Here is a 17,751-nt window from a genome sequence, read left to right as displayed (position 1 = left end):
AGACGTGTGCTTGGAAGGTAAAGTAAAAAATAAAACAATATTAGCCGGCGTGAATGCATTTAGAATTATTGAGATCCTATTTTTATTTTACAAATATGCTATCGGATTTTTTGACAGTACTTTGACAGAATCGTGCAAAATTTTATGGGGATCAGAATGATGCGGTGGCTAACTGGCTTCCCACCGTGAGGGCCCAGGTTCGAATCCTGGGCCCCCGAAGACTGGAACGACATATGTTTTTCAGTGGTATCTCGATTCCTACTTGTGGAGGGCACATTGAGGGAGTACGCCGTCCGTCGGATGGGACGTTAAACTTTTGACCTCTAGGCGCCTTTCGTTAAGAGAAGGCTCATACCGGCGCTGGTTTTCTCTCTCCATCGTATATATTTTCCCGTCCATCCTAATGGCGAAAATGGCATAAGTGGTCGGTCGCCTCCCCTAAAAACTGCTGCAATTTTATGTTAACCTTTTTCCAGGGTCTGGTTACAAAAGGGATTGGGAGTGGTCATTGCTATTTCGCCTATATTGAAATATATAAATATTGCTGATTTATGATAAAGTTTTGGTTGTTGAAAATTTTCAATCTTTCTAAAAATTTACTGTTAAGTTAAAGTTGGCAAAGGTGCTCGTTTAGTTGGTTTAATTTAGTCGTTGTCAATTTATTACCTTGGTAATAAATTGACAACGACTCAGTGAACACTGTAATCATGCCATTTTGACTCGAGGAACCCTTGTTTAAGCCGTAGTAAACAATATATAGTACCCCTTCATATTTAATGTAGGTAATATCAATTGTCAAAAGACGATACTCGGGCCAATTTTTTCATTAAAAATATGTATCGTGGAAATTTATTGAAATGTCATTACGTAAATGCGATTAGAGGAAATTTTTAAATTTTCGGAGTTAAATATATTTGCGTAAATTTCAGCGAACCGATGATATTTTCAATGTATTCGCGCTGAGGGAAGGCATGGTCAATATGTGCTAACTTTAGAGTAGGGTTGCAGGCCGGGAATTCCTTCCCGTCGTTCTCGGGAATTTTTTCGCGCTCCCGGTCCCGAATCTCGACAAACGCTGATCGGTGAATCGGGAAAACCAATTTTATGAACCGAGCAACACCCTTCAATGGGAAATGAACGTACTATTAATATAAGGTATTTATTATACATTTTTCCTATTTATCGCTATCTAAAGTTATGATGAATTACCAGAATCTGATATAACATGCCCAGTTAATTTTAGTCCTTGTAATTCGAGCATAAGTTGATCACTGAGGCCAGGAAACAGTTTCTGTGCACACAGAGAAATATTTATTTTCACAACTCAAGATTTTTCGACATAGTCATCTTCATGGGATCTACCTTAGATTTCCTCAGTTAGTTCATGTTAAGGTGACTCTATCTCTCATTTTTTCTATAATTTATTATTTCATCTACTCAATCTTTGCGTTGATCCATTAGCGCAGAGAGGAGTGTCTAGAAAACTCCGAAAGACTTTTCTGGGGGCCAGGAAACCCGGTTCCCCCACCTTTTCTAAGGCTTTTCTCTTAATTAGAATCTATTCTTACAGCCAGCATTACAGATAATAAACGAAAATTAAATAAAAGAGATTATTTCGGGAATTATCGAGAATTCTCGGGATGTACGATTTCCCGTTCTCGATTCCCGGAGGTTACAAAATGTCGGTAACCCTATCTGCGTCATTATATTTCTTAATTTAGCTTTCCTCCATATATTATTGATTATCAATCGGCTCCTATCGCTTACTATAGAAAACTTCAAAACAATAATTAATTATTGACAAAGAGACAAAGTATGATTGACCAAAACGAATCGCAAACCACTTCCCGATGCAAGAAAATATTCACACGCGGCTGTGGTTGTGTCTGTAATGAATGTTACCGGAAAGCAGAAATTGTGCATGGTAACGTATTTTATTTGAATGCAGGTATATTTTCGCACTTCGTTATGACTCAATGGAGAGAAAATCAAACTATCCTTTCGAGACACGAATCTTTCACACGTATAACCGTGCGAATCTCGATTACGACATGAATCTAGCTTCGTGTGTATTGAGCTAAATTATTCTTCGGAATAATGCATTAATTATTTTGTTAATTGCAATCCTTTCCATGTTGGGAAACTAAGCTCACTCAAGGATTTAGATAAACATCGAGTTAGGACGAATTTGTTTGGAAATTATTTTATTTCTCATCCGAAGTTATTTAAAAACAAAACTTTAAAGCTAGCATTTAATAAAAAGAGACGTTTCAGGAGTTATGTGGTGGAATATCATGATTAATCAAACATTGACAAATTTTACAAAATAAAATTTAATAGGACCGGTTTCAATGTTATTACATCATCTGATGATAATGTAGTCACATTTAAACTGGTGATTTTAAATGTTATTTTGTGGAAAATTGCCAATTTTTGTTTAACTAGCATTTAATGTCCAAATAAGTGAGAATATTTGTCAAAATCAATCGATGTATCAATATAAAAGTAATTCCTTCTCGCTGGTGAATGAATTATCGGTCACCTGACGGTATTTATACATTACTTATGTATCCTACTCAAAAGACTACTTGTAAATAAAGTGAAAAGATTTTTACCTGACCTTCTTTCCTACAATATACTAAATTTTCTTTTGAAAATTCTTCGCCTGTCATTTTGCCGTGACTTCAATTCAATCAGGGTTCAGAATGCTTCGGAGTTTGTTTTCGTTCTGAGCCATTACCCATCCGATTTGTAAATTACGATGAATCAGTGTGAACGATTGATTGCAGCAACATTATCGCACTTCGTTATACCTCAATGGATACACTGGTACAGCCATTATTACGGATGAAAAACGAGATTCAAATGAAAAAGATTATTTTGGGGGAATTCTCGGGAAATACGGTTCCCCGTTTCTCGATTCCCGAAAAGTAACATAATGCCGGAGCGGTCAAGGGCATATGCCTCTGGGTGACTGGCCGGGTGAAGTCATTCTTTCTCCGTTTTCTTCCGTCTGGGGCGAGCGGTGCGCGGCGGGGAGGGACAGCCCAAGAAGAAGCGGCGGCCCCACCATCCCCCCTCCCTCCAACCCCCCGCAGCCATCACCCACGCGCTGCGGAGGGGAGTGGGGGCAGCGCGGGTCTCTTTATGCTGGTGCAGTAGCGGGCGGAAAGGGATTTGCTGCTTTTTTAACGGCCGGGGGGCTTGACGGAGGAGTGGGCTGGCGTGATGGAGGTGGTTGGATGAATGCCCTTCGGGTGCCCGTCCTCTCTCGGTCGTGCGTGCGTGCGCCTGTGTGTGTTTGTGTGCGTTTGATAGAGTGACGCCCTCCCCTCTCGGGGGGAGGAAAACAAGGTTTGGGGGGAGGGGTGTGTTTGGAAGGACGTCGCCAAGGAGGGGTGGAATCGCGGGCGAGTACGCACTTGGGATGGAGAAAATAATTTTGTACACGGTCCATTATGGAAGAAATGCGAATTATGTTATGTTGCGCCGAATGCAATAATCCAAATTTTCAACTGTATCTGCGCCAGTTTTTTTGTCTAAATGTTCAAGAAATTTTCACTGATTCGCAGAAGCACAAGACGTTAGAAAAAAGAGCAAATGACTCTAAAGAAAGAACAGTTCGACGGCCTAAGTCAATCATTCAGTTTTTTGACTTGCTCAAGAGGAGAGAGAAGTGGAAGTGACCAATGTTGCGGCGAGGGCACAATCTCTGCCGAAAAACAATACCGGATACAGAAACTGCACAATTAATGCACCCATACATTCTCGGAATAGATCACAATTCAGTGCTGTTGAAGTAAACCGTCGGGGTCTTAAGGGAATAGAAACAGAGAAGGCTGAGGAAACGAAATAGAGAATAATGAACTAAGACGAAAAGGAAGCGGCACAATGAGGAGCGGGAAAAACGTGCGAAGAAGAACAGAGGTGAGGGCAGAGCAGGAAATAATCAGGACATCATTGAAGAGTGGGATATCGAACGTGAAAACGAAACTAAAATGAACGGTTGATGGGAACAGACCGAGGAAACTATAATATGCAAGGAAGCAGATTAGATAGACACACGAAGGAAGGAAATAAAGAATGTAAATATGTAAATAAGTGAAAGGAAATAAATTGAGAGATATCAAAATAATACTGAGAGGGGTAACTAAAAGGGGAAAAGGACGCAATAAAAGGATGCGGAGTGTCACGAGAGAAGAAGAGGTAAAAACACATGGACCATTATGAAAGTAATGTGCTCGATTTTATTGTGATGCGACAATCCATGGCATTGCGGTAAAATCGGTCGGGAAATGTAGTGCGGGGTCTGCCCTTTCAACGCAGCTGGTTATAAGTTTGCTCCGAGCAGTCTGAGTAGGAAGACGTGCCTCCGCGGGAAGTGTTATTTTCGACTTTGTAACACGGCGAAATGGAGCGACCAGCCACAAGGCGCATGCCCCCAGCCACACGTCCTTCATCGTTACAAACTTCCTGGCCCGGAGTACCACCGGTGGTCCCCAAGCCCCCCTGGAAGTCCCCTTATTTGAAAAGTGCCCATTGTATTCTTCCATTTTTAATTCTTATTTCGATCCATTCAACTCAGTATAACGATTTCACATTCTAAATGGCTTTATTAGTTTGTGTTCTTTCTTGATTTCTTTCTCCAACTGTGTAAAATACTCGTGTTCACTAATGCAATCGATTATTGAACCAAATGGCTTCTAATTCTTCAAAATTTCTTCAAAATTTCCAGCCTTATTCTTCAAATCTTTGAAGAATAAGGCTGGCTCTAAATATGTGAAAATTGAACGCATTCCAACACTGTCATTTTATTATTTCGGAAATGCATAGATCCTAAGAGCCTAGGTCCGGGAAAAGATCTTGGTGCTCTTTAATTCAATATTTTACTGGCAAAGTACTGGTCGTAACATAAAATCTTCCTCTATTATGTTTAGTACAATGGTGTCTTTCCAAAAAAGAACTCAGATATCCGCAGAACCCCAATTGTCATCAGTGAATAGAATAACTCCCGGGATTACATGCCAAAAACGTTTTCCTTCTGCCTATGGCTAAGATTATTAGGGAGATCGTATTGTTTTTTCCTATTTATTTGCTATTTTACTTTGCCTCTTTTATGTTTCAATACCTTAATACCATCTCTAAGGCATCAACCCAGTCAAGTCCCAGTATTAAAACGTACAAAGCCGTAATTAGAGTATGACGATTTATATTTTTTAAGAATTATTTTTAATGCTTAAATGAGAAAATATTATGAGTTGAAATAGAGAGATATGTCAAATTATTCTAGAATATAAATTTACGAGTACTCGACATACAGGCTCGACCTGTACCTGTATCTCTAATGTGTTTTCAGTGAGGAGAAGTAACTCTTATGCTATAATCTCAACAGCGATAGTACTCAGAAGGATATAATAGCGTTAGTTTTGTATTTTGCTCTGATTTTTTTAACAAAAGTATAATTTTTACAATATGAATATTATATGAAAATCTAGGTACCAAATCTACCTGGGAAATCAGAACCGACACAGGGAAAGGAACTGCCCCCCCTACCCTGATGTGTGAATTTCACTCGCCGTATAGCGCTTAGTACCGGGTGAACTCTATCATCACCTAAGAAACCGTCCTTAGAGTTGATAACTGTGTATATGGTTTTTACATATCTAGATTGGAAATGTGGCACGGGTTGGGAGACCTGAGTTAATTTATTCCGTTAATAAAACCTTGAGTAACTAAAATTGACAATTCTGTTGATATTATTCCATTTATTTTCTTATAGGGGTATGTGAAGAGATTTTACAAACTGATTTCCCGCATTTCCGCGAAAAGGAGGGGGGAAACAAAGACTTCACCCATCGGCCACAACACGTACAATAGCTGTGTGTGTGTGCGTGAGAAAAAGAGAGAATGTTTAAGTTGACCACGTCAAATCTGTCCTGTTGGTTGCTCTTACGAAGGTGGCGATGGCATTTATTGGAAGCGTTAATGACTCGACTGGGTGTCTCTCTTATCGCAGATTCCTCTCATTTTCAAATCATGGAAGCTGCGGAGGATTTCGACTCTCGGTGATGTCAGCTCTCCTTCTCGCTTTTATTGCATGCAATTCATTATTATATTAAATGCCAAGAAAAGGAAAACTGGTGGAGAAATGGCTGAAACGTTGTTTTATAACACCCTGAGAACCATCCATTGAAGTGCGTACGTAGGTCTATACATACTATTCGATTCCATTTGGAGATCGGGATGGTAGGGTGGCTAACGTACTGGCTTCCCACCCAGAGGGTCAAACTGCTGAAATCCTGCTTTGACCATTCATGAATCGTCTAATTTGTGAACTTATTGTTCTATGTTTCGCGAATGAAAAACTCCTGCCAATGACAGCAGCGGTAATAATGCTGCAGGGGGATCGGGATGTTACGGTGGATAACGTACTGGCTTTCCAACATGAGGGTCCCAGTTCGAATCCTGGAGGTGGCAGATCTTTTTCAATGGCATCCCTATGCCTGCTTGAGGGGCTTTGTCGAGAGCATTTTTTTAGTGAATATGGCGTCCGTCGGATGGGACGTTAAATTGTGTGTGGCCCCTAGGCACCATTCGTTAAAAGTAAGCTCATACTGACGCCGGGATTCTCTCTTCACCCTTCATCCTTTCCCATCCATCCTTAACGGCGCAAATTACTTCAGCTATCCGTGGCCTCCCATAAAAACTACTACTCAATTGCAGTTGTACTTGCATTGTGTTTTTTGGCCTAAACTTTAGCATTTGAAAAATGCAAAAAATCAGATCTATTAGAGAAGGACTCATTACACTTTGAGAACTGTTTGAAATTGGAGAGAAGAGGAATGGATCGTGGGAGAATGACGGTTTCCATTTTGATGAATAACACTCTCAGTAACCGTCAAGGTATTTCGCTCATCGCGAATCTTCAAATAATGATGGAAAGCTAAAATATAATTATAGAAATGGACGTATTTTCAAGAAATAAGATTACTGTATCTGTGTCTCTAGGCGTCACTCACGTTTATTAATTAAATATAGAGCGTCGATTGCGTGTGAAAAATTGCCCCCTGGTAAGTCAAAATTTTATGATTAGTTTAAATTTTGAAGAATTAGAATTTGAGATATAATGAGGACAGCCCCAATTCTATTCAGGCTTTCTATAACAATTTTGAATTCTTCTCCGCACGCCACGACACTAAAGCGCACTATGCTTATCCCGAGAAAGCAGAAAGGTTTCAAATATAAACGATACCACAAAGATTTTTTAAACCCGGAAAGTAGATATAACGCCATTACAGGTAAATCCGGAGGCAACCTTATCGCGCGAGCCGAAATATCACTTGCTATTCTGATTATGCGATAAAGTTTTTCTGAAAGACTTTAATTTTCCGCTAGGATTTGAAGGGAAATTTTTCGGCAAAAAATTATCATACTAACTGCTCAACAATGTATATATATATTTTTTTCCTGCTGGCTAAATGACTAAAAATTCAAATTACCTTCCTCGTCCCTGGACGGTGGAGTCCCGCTCGCTATCACTTCTTCCAATCTTCGTAATTTATTTCTATTCTTTAAAAAGGCGCGCAAAATTTTCAATGTCGACCGTGGAGGGGACCTTGGTGGAATCAACGACAGCACAAAGTAAACACTCGAAACGATTGAAATCCTCCTCCATCCCAAGTCACCTCGTTTGTCATGCTAATCTAAGCAACCAAGGAAGAAAGTGTTTTTTTTATCGGACCGCATTTAATAAGGAGCTCACGATCTCGCCTTTAATCCATAATCCCTAACCGCGCAACGGTTTTTTATCTAACGTTTTGAAGAAAAATAACAGCAGCATAGGATTGACTCAAAATGATACGAAAATTCGCCAGGGACGAAATTTCGCCATACAGGATAAACGGCAAAAAATGCAAAAAGCAATAGAGCACTTGGCGGAAACGGTACCCTATTAAATTCTAGCTTATGACACGCTACCATCGCATGCGAAATGAGTTGCCCTTTCACCGTCAACTTGCAAAATTACTTTCAAACTACTGTGTGGGGTCCCTGAATTGGTAAACCTAAAACATTCCCCCTTTCGCAAATAAAAATAGCTTCTTCACAATGGTCGGACGCATCCATGGCAACAGCTTCTAACTTACGCTGAAATCTGTGTATTTTTAAAAATATATTTTCTTCTCGTCTCAACATGGACCAGTTATGATCACATAGGATTAAAGGACACTAGAAGACACAATGGCTTAAAAAATTACCATTCCATGAGGAGATCAGTTCCTCGTGGGCTTCCATTCATAATTGATCCTCGTGAGATATTGCCTTTTGGCCACTTAAAACTGTGCATTCTGTCTTTCCCGCCATTGTGTGAGCCGTTCCGGATCTCTGAAACGGTTCACCTTCACGGCGCGGCTTTGCCACTCGGGAGTAAATCCCGTCGGACGCAGTCCAGACCTGCGCCGTCCGACGCATGCCGCGCGGTCATCAACACGGTTTAAACGAGACAATAGCATCCGCTACTAGTACATAAATCATTCATAATATTAATTGCGTTAATGCGAGACTGAAAGATTAAAAGACTGGGCCTTGCTTAAAACTCGCGGGTTGATCACTGGCAGAAGATATGGCCCGTCAGAAATCCTAATAATAATATTTAAAAATAAACAAGAATAGATTGGAAAATGAGGAAAATATGAAACGGGAACCGGTTTCAGTTTTTTCGTTACACGTAATTTGCATACTCACTTCTTTTCTTATGCCGAGAAGCTTGCAGATCGCAACGGGGAGTCAGTCGGCGTGTGCGTGTGTGTGTGTGCATCTTAGTGTGCGTGCGATTCGAAAGACAATGACCGGTTCGACGATAAAAATTTTGAATGGGAGGGAAATGAGGCGGTGGCAGAAAAAAAACATGGAATATAAAAAAGTGGTTAGGGGTGGGTTAGAAGGGGTGGGGATGGGCTAGAAGGGGTGGGAGTTGTTTCCTTCGCCAGCGGGGGCGGGGGAGGGAGTGGGAACAATGGGATTGGAGTGGAGAGGAGGCCCGGAAGCGAGGGATCCGAGCGAACGTTCGTCGGACGTAGTATTCACTTACTTAGTGTGCCAAGGCAGTCTGTCTGGGTCTTCCCTCTCACTCCGCGCTCGTAGGAGGAAGGGTGCTTCATGGGGAGGGCAAGGGGGGGCAAGGGGTGGAAGAAGAGCCACTCCCCTGTTCCTCACCCTCAGTTAGCCACAGTTCACCTGTTTGATTTATCAGGTAATGCATTTGGACGAGGAGACATATACATAGAAAGCAGTAAGCGTAACACCGGGTGTCCCACAAGGAAGTGCTATTGGTCCGCTATTGTTCCTTTTATACATTAGTGATATTGGATCTTAGGTTTCCAGTAAACTTCGTCTAATTGCTGACGGTGGCGTGTGATATATAGGTAAATATCCAGTCATGAAATTGGTCCAATCATAATAATAAAAATCACTAGCTAACGATACGCATGCAAATTCTAAAAGCGGTGCGAGATATGGGAGCTGATATTAAATTTAAATAAATATGTTCCGATAAATGTTTGGAGGAAAGCTACTCCACCAGAACAAGCTTCACTCCAGAGAGAAACAACATTATTATACTAACGGAATTGGTAAAATACTTGGGTGTAACGAGAAACTAAGGATTTTACGTCCTGGGGAAAATACATTCAAAGTTTGCGGAATAGGCATTAAAAAGTTAGGATTCATAAAAAGAATATTTTGAAAAGGGTCAAGGCACTTTGTTATTTCACGTTATTTAGGCCCCGGCTTGAGTATGCTGCAAGTTTATGGGATTCTCATGAAGTAGGCTTGATTTTGGTACCAAATTGAGTGCAACGAAGAGCAGCAAGGTTTTTGAAACGTCATGAACATGATTAGCAGTATCACGAAACTAGTTGAAGAACAAGAATAAGAGCTACTAGTTGACTGCAGGCTTAAATGCAGGTTAAATTTACTGCGTGCAGTTTGATGCGGGTTATTTATGTGAGGATGTTAAGGATATATTGCAGGCCCCCGCGTACTATGGGATTTAAGATCACCAACGTAAAATCAGCGCGATTTATTGTAGAAAATATAGATTTAAAATATCGTCTTTTCCTCGAACCAATAGAGATGATAATGGACATGTAAGCAATTGTGTAGGAAATAATTAGAATTGGTAGCTGTCAATTTCCCGCCAGTGTCCTTCTGCATGATGTTCCTTTCATTTTATAGACCCATCTTTTTAACTGTTCTAAAGCATGATTTGAATATAAGTATCCTGTAATTGAATATTTTTGCATTTTCCTTCGCGGGATTAAATTGAATCGAGTGTATGTAGAAACTAATAGTTGGGTAGAGGTAATATGTCGGGTGGTTTTATTCTATTTTTCGGGTGGCCTCGCGCCCTTGCGGTGACTTGTGGGGTATTGTGTAGATATAGATGAACCCTTTAACCTCACATTCCGACACCGTCTGCAATCTTTCGTACTAATTTTTTCGTTAACGAGCCCAATCGATGAAAACCACGACAGCTGATGCGAAATATGTCACGTAACATGCGAGGGAACAGCATTCGTTAGCACTTTTCGTGAGTACGCCGTCCGTCGGATGGGACGTAAAACTGTGTTACCCCTTGGCGCCTTAGAGTAGGCTAATTCCGACGCTAGGTTTCTCTCTACCCTTCATTCTTTCTCATTCATCCCCATGAACTCAGCTGTCAGCCGGTCGCCTTCCCTGAAAATCTACTACTGTGAAAGATACGGCTTAGTCCTTTGTTGAATAAAGGAAAATATAGTCATTCTTCAAAAAATGGAAGCACTACTAAAATATCTAGAAAAATATATACATTTTAAAAACGCTAATTTTTAATATTACAAAAATTATATCTCTGTAGTCGGTAATGCATCTACATGACTAATACCATGATTCTATGATATGCTGGAAATTTATAACCCTAATTATGATAGTCAGGTCCCTAGAACGTAATGTTTACTACATAGCTCGGTTAAGACCATGTTGAGGTAATGGTAAATGTTTTGACGGCAGGCTCCCTGAAAACGTAGCACAATTGAATTTTAAATCGACTTGAAAGTTGTCAAATTTCACGCAAATTTTTTTGCTTTATGTGTTTTGTGCAACGCATAGAAATATTGTTTTCTTTTGTGATCAAATGTTTCGTCCCGTCCCACCAGAGTTCGTGCCAAAGGGATATTAAAGTGCCGGATAATATGATGCATAGATCCACTCCACAGTGCTTTAGCTGGTACAGCAAATTCAATTATATATGCATCCCCCTTGTTCCATTCGGTCATTTTGAAATATTATTAATGCAGTCGAGTTGAATACCAATCTAATACTCGTGAACATATACCGATAATATCATTGAAGTATGTGCAGTGAGGCAAGTCAAGCACACTTTAGTTTAAATCTAGAGGAATAGTTTCACTTAATTATTTTTTCTCCAGACGCAATGCTTACCTTTGATTATACTCGTGTACACACTCTCATAGCCATTCAACCAGTAAAATAAAATAGAGATTTTTTGCATTAAGTTTTAAAACGCAAATTAGGCATTTTTTCAAGATGCCCTTTCCAATGAGTTTTTTCTAAATGGCACCAGGGATGACAAAAAGAGATATTTTGTTTTCTCACGTAGAATTTTTTTATTACGACCTAGGTTTCGTTGCAGGGTGTACTCTTCAGACGTCATCTTCAGGACCTGAAGATGTTACGCTGTAATGAAACCTAGGTCTTAATAAAAAGAATCCTATGCGCGAAAGCAAAGTCTTGTCTTTCATGATGAAAGGTTTCCACCATGTTACGTCTGAAAGTGCTTGCATGCTTGGGCATTCCTTGGTTCAATTTTATAGCCGAATTGTCTTCATTCCGTTTAAGGAAGTAGCTACTATCTTTTTAATAATTTAACGACGTAGTATTCCTATTTCCCCGGTTTTTCAATGCCGTCTTTAATAGATATGGATCTTTTAGTTTTTTTTAAATAAACATTCGGGAATTTAAAATATTTGAAATGCACGGGTATCGTGACGTTTTGAATATAGTCAGGAGAACTATTCTGGGAAAATAAGTCCTCGGGATGGAGGCCCGCCTACAATGGCTTCGAGGCTCGGCCTTCCTTTAAAAGACTTTTATATCCGGCGACTGTTTTTCGCATTAAAAGACGCATAATCAGTGAGCAACCGCTTTTCATTTAAAAATCGCTGCTAAGCTACTAATCGCGGCCATTGTTGTGAGCTATGGTAATCTATACGTTTCTCTGGCTACCTAATGCGTATCCTTCTCTCCTGATTTTATTTACCTGCAAATAGCTTTTGGTCGGGTGAATATACACGTCCCTTACTGCACGATTCGAAATTATCGCGCTGGCAAAATTTCATAAATTAAAGCCCAGATTCACGCTACATCAAATCCATGACGTTTCTTAAAAGAAAAAGCTAACAAAATTCGGTTGCAATGATAAGTTAGACACTAAAACAGTCCAAATTGATTCAGTGGGCACAGAAAAAATTTGAAAACACCAAAGAAAGAAAGAAATTTATATACGATTTGATGAATACTTCCAAATCTAGTTCATATATATATATATATATATATATATATATATATATATATATATATATATATATATATATATAGTGTTTTTTATGGCACCCAAGAGTGAATTTCAAGAAAACGTTCGGCTTAATTACGTATTTATGTGAACTATGCCTATGGAACTTCTATTCAGTCGTCTTAAGTATGGGATAGCTTTCTTAAAATTTTCATTAACCATCAATTAGTACAACACTCACAAGAGATTTAGATTGAATTGTGAATTGAAAGCAATAGAGATTCGGTCATTTTCATTCTCTCCCGGCCTTGAGAGCGCTTCTTCTGCCATCTCCGGGTGTATCTAGAATCAAAAGTGACCGCTTCCGTTGTTATGAAGCAATGGAAGCTAGATATAGGCCGGGGAGTGTGTGTCGAAAAAGTGCGGGCGTATTTTATTACTACTGCCCTGCTAAAAAGCAATTTGACGTATTAAGAAAGAGAAAGCGATAGGTAGTAATGACTTTTGTTTAGCCATAAATTTTCGCAATTATCACTAATTCACGGGTTTTCAGTGCCCTGAGAAATACTAAAACGTGCATGTTCACATAAACCCACTAGGAATCTTAAATACACAGGTAACTTTTCTGGTTTGTTCTGTTGCTGACGAGAAATTCTAAGTTATCCAGTGTAGTCGCCAGGTTTACTAGCAGCTACTTCTTTAATATTCCTGAAATATTTTGGACACTAGTCTTTCCTTCCTTGTCTTCTTCTAAGAACATTGTACTCTTGAAATATAAGTTTTGATATGGCGTTTCAAAATGGAATGCTTAACCGTTGCAATAAATTACACCCGAGGTCTTATCTGATATGGATTTGTTTTATCGTATAGATATTTTTATTACGTATGGTAAGTTTTGATTTATCACATTCGATGGCATCTTATAATTTGTGATCATAAGCAATTTAATGGCGCGAGAAAATGTTTTATGCTACGAATTGCTACAATTTGCCAGCTTTATTGTCGCGACCGAATAAATGTCACTTGCGTGGACTAATGCGTTTTCATCTATAGAAGTGATTCAAATTTTGAGACAAAAGCGCACTTTGATTTATTTTTTCTTGCAGGGATTATTTATATCTGTTATGTCGCATGCATACGCTGTGTTTTAGTGGGAATTATCGAATGATATTTCCATTTCCGGCACTACCTCAGATATATTTTGCCTAAATGTTTACCGCGTAGTGAAACGCGTACAGGTTCTTGCTTCATACCGTACTGAGTGAAATGTGTTCCGCCTTTTGTCACATTTATGATAAAAACAACAAGGATTTAATAATTTAAATTTCAGAATTTAAAGTTTCGAGTTTCTGAAGTAAGCACCACTAATTGAGTGGGAATCAACTAACTTTACTTCCAACGAACTGCGACAATATTCTCCAAATTAATTATGCCTCGGTCCACGATCGGCAAATTTGGTCAATGGATGCACTCGAAACTTTTAAATCGAAAATTTCAATGTTTTCTCCCGAGAATTTCTGTTTCAATTGATGACGGAATTCATGCGAACAAAATTTTCCATCGGTTTTTCATATAACTTTACTGGTAAGAGCATAAATATCTTATATCCAATTGGAAATTTCGTGATTTTCAGGTGTGTGTTGGAGTTTTGTTGCAATATTGGAATAGCCCGCAGTTGCTAGCGTTGCGATCTCTCCCATGCAAGCGAGACAAAGTCAGACTAAGTGCTCCGTTGGATTAGGATCTTACCTCGCCGGGAGGTCCTGGGGGCGTTGGCGGCTGGGGTCGTGGTGGCGTGGGCCTGGGCACTGGTGGTCTTGGTGGCGTCACATCTGGGGGCCCGTAGGTTGGGGGCCTCTCGTAGTTGGGCCTACCGTCGTCCGGAAGACCATAGTCAGGGGGCCCTGAGGGAGTGGTGGGCCTCGTGGATGGTGGGTAGGTGTAAGTGGGCGGTGGCCTGTATGTGGGCGGGGGAGGTGTGAAGGTCACCGTTGGCGGCTGGTAGCTGTACGGGGGTTGTGTTGGTGTCGGGGGTCTGTATGGTGGCTGCGTTGGTGTTGGAGGCCTGTATGGTGGCTGTGTTGGTGTCGGGGGCCTGTATGGTGGCTGTGTTGGTGTCGGGGGCCTGTATGGTGGCTGTGTTGGTGTCGGGGGCCTGTATGGTGGCTGTGTTGGTGTAGGTGGTCTGTACGGTGGCTGTGTTGGTGTCGGGGGCCTGTACGGTGGTCTTGTGGGCGTAGGGGGCCTATAAGGCGGTTGCGTGGGCGTAGGTGGTCGGAAAGGGGGCTGTGTTGGTGTAGGGGGCCGGTACGGGGGGCTTGTTGGGGACGGCGATGGGAATGGGACTTTGGGCGGGGGATAGTGGTAGCCCTTGTCCGGAGGCAGGTACGCGTTTTGGCCGGGTGCTGGAGGCTCGGCGCTGGCGGCGCTTAGTGCTGCAAGGAACGCCACAGCAACCTTTGGCATGCGAAGAGAGAGAGAGAGACATTAGTATAGGGCCACACGTAATCAGTGGCGTCTCCATAGAAACGAGTTTCCTTAACTCAGACCTGGATCTAGTTCTATCTAGTGAAATCTTATTCCACACAATTTATTCATCCAAAGTAAACATTTGAAAATCCATTTTCTGAATTAGATATTGATTACAGGTGCATAAATATTGCGGTACACTTAAGCCGATTTTTATGCTTATTACCAATAACACTTAAATACCTACCATGCATAAATTATCATTTCAATTGGAATTCGACATTACTCTTCTACCCAACGTTGAAATGAATTCGTAAATCGTTTTCTGAGCTAAGTTCGAGAACTCAGAATTTTGGGCAAACTGTGGATATTTCTTCAAATAAAAAAATCGAGCTGTTTAAATAGATTAATTGGTTTTAGGTGCTCACCCTTTGCTACAATTTTTTTTGGAGATGGAAACATAATTAAAACAAAAAGGAAACGCTGACTTGGATATGATTTTCTGAATATTTGTGATTTTGATTCGCTGCGATATGTATGTATATAAAAATATAAATATATATATATATATATACATATATATATATATATATATATATATATATATATATATATATATATATATATATATATACATATATATGTATATATATATAGATATTATTATATATATAATATATATTCGCCTCGTTATCCGGGAAATTGTATTTATTTATTTTACACGGCCCCCTTACATCACGTGGCATGGCGGCGGTGACAGTGACGACACGGACACCTGAAGGAAATGAGGTGATTTCATCGAAATCAGGTGGGGAAAATGGATCCAATCTGTTGGAAATTGGCAATATCTTATTGCCAATTTTCGACTTTTTGCAATTTTGTCGCAACAAAAAAATTCCCGCTAGGTGAGAATAGATGCTGCAATCTAAATTCCCGCGACTATTATTCTTGCTTCATTGAATGGTTTCTACATGTATATCTACATAATTTCCCACAAGCCGCCGCAAGGGCGTGTGGCGGGGGGGTTAACGTCACCGCCCGTGAATGGAAAATTTAACCATATGCAAAACCAACACTCACAGGTGCAGGTTTATAGGTACATTGTTGGATATAAGTGTATGTATTTTGATAGTATCTGGGCTTGTATCCGTGTGAGTTAAAACGTTTTTCTTATAAATGTCGAAACATTAAGTCCTCTTTAGTTAAAACATGTGGAAACTAACGAAAAGTGTACCACACCAAGCGATAACGCCACCTCTCTCTACCATTAGCCATTCGAAATTCATGGCACAATGAAAGTCTATAAAATCTAACATGATTATTTTATTAATGCTGCAATCCAATTTTATCGATTTAATTGGAGTTTATTAGTTGAGAAAGTAAAAGCCGCATAGGGCGAGATGAGAGAGTAGCGTCTGATAAAATTATAATTTTGACAATATAATTGGTTTGGTACAGCGTTGGACTGCTGACCGGAGGGTCCCGGGTTCGATTCCTGGGCAAGGCACTCTGGGCACCTGCAGCTCCACCCAAGCTTAAGTGGTTTTTCGGGTACCAGGTCTTCCTGGGAAACCATATCCGGCACAGGGAAAGGAACTGGCCCCCCTACCCTGATGTGTGAATTTTCACACGCCGTATAAGGCTTACTACGGGGTGATCTCTACCATCACCCATACCAAACCGACCTTCGGGTTGATTACTGTATTTATGGTTTTTTTTAATTGGTTTGGTAACACTTTAATTATTACCTTATAAATACTAATTATTAAATTATTTACAATGATCATTAAAAATAAGGCCAAAGATTTGGTTTGAGTTCACGAAATAACAAAGTTGTAAGCACAGAAATTAAAAAATTAAAAACCTTTCTCATAATGATTCCACGAATTTGAACGAAATGACAGCTACAAGGAGCAAAATTGTGATAAACACTTAAATATAGCTTTTTAAAATCGAAACTGGTAAAGGCATCGCATATGAAACTAGCCAACATTAAATCTTTACTTGAGAAAAAATATGGTACTCACTCCGCGTCTGGCCGATCGAAAAATGTATTAACGGGTCTCCCACGAAAGCCGCGTAACATATTTTCGCTTAAGAGAAATAAGATGACGTGAGAGATGAATTCGAAAATAGATTGGTTTCGCAAAAAGAGGATTTGATAGCGTCCGCGGGTGTTTTTATTTTTTCCCCCAGGAGGGCACGGTAGTCGTCTTGGGCAATGCCTGTTGTCTCGAGGACCTTGGAACACTCTTAAAGGTGGAATGAACGTTGCATCTTTTCCTACCTTCTCCCGCCCGCCGTGGACCCCATCTCCAGGCGCGCCCTCCTTCCATTCCTCCCTCTCGCGGAGGAAGCGGCAACGAAAGGGAAAGGATCCCCACTCGACTACTTTCTCCCTCCATCTCACCCTCCAAGGGGGGGCGCCCTCTGCGTTCGAAGAAGAACAACTACTTGCCCCTCCCCTCACGCGCCACCTCCTCCCTCTCCCTCATCCTCTCCCCTTCCCTCAACACCCCCACCTTCCCTCCCCCCAACCCACCCCTTCGCCCCTCTCTGGATGAATAATGCGTCGGGCACCACTCGGCGCGAAATCGCGTTCGACTTTCATTGGTGTCGATGTTTTTTTAATGCGAGGGATTTCAGCGCTTACGCAAACGGATGAGGCGAGGAAACTGCTTGACCGCATTTGCATGACGCACTTCCGGTTGTGA

General features: G+C 40.6%; 1 protein-coding gene across 1 annotated transcript in view; it reads right to left on the bottom strand.

The window, feature by feature from the left end:
* The window catches only part of LOC139695296 (uncharacterized), a 38,134-nt gene that overhangs the window by 16,039 nt on the left and 4,344 nt on the right, over positions 1-17,751 (bottom strand). The window contains exon 2 of the mRNA XM_071593994.1: positions 14,318-15,025. Within this exon, the coding sequence (XP_071450095.1) occupies positions 14,318-15,025 (708 nt within the window). The remainder of the gene's footprint in view (positions 1-14,317; positions 15,026-17,751) is intronic.

The sequence above is a fragment of the Hetaerina americana genome, unplaced genomic scaffold, assembly GCF_022747635.1.
Source record: "Hetaerina americana unplaced genomic scaffold, ioHetAmer1.1.p SCAF_6, whole genome shotgun sequence".
Taxonomy (NCBI): domain Eukaryota; kingdom Metazoa; phylum Arthropoda; class Insecta; order Odonata; family Calopterygidae; genus Hetaerina; species Hetaerina americana.
The sequence above is the reverse complement of the archived record's forward strand: the minus strand, read 5'-3'. Positions and strand labels throughout refer to the sequence as shown.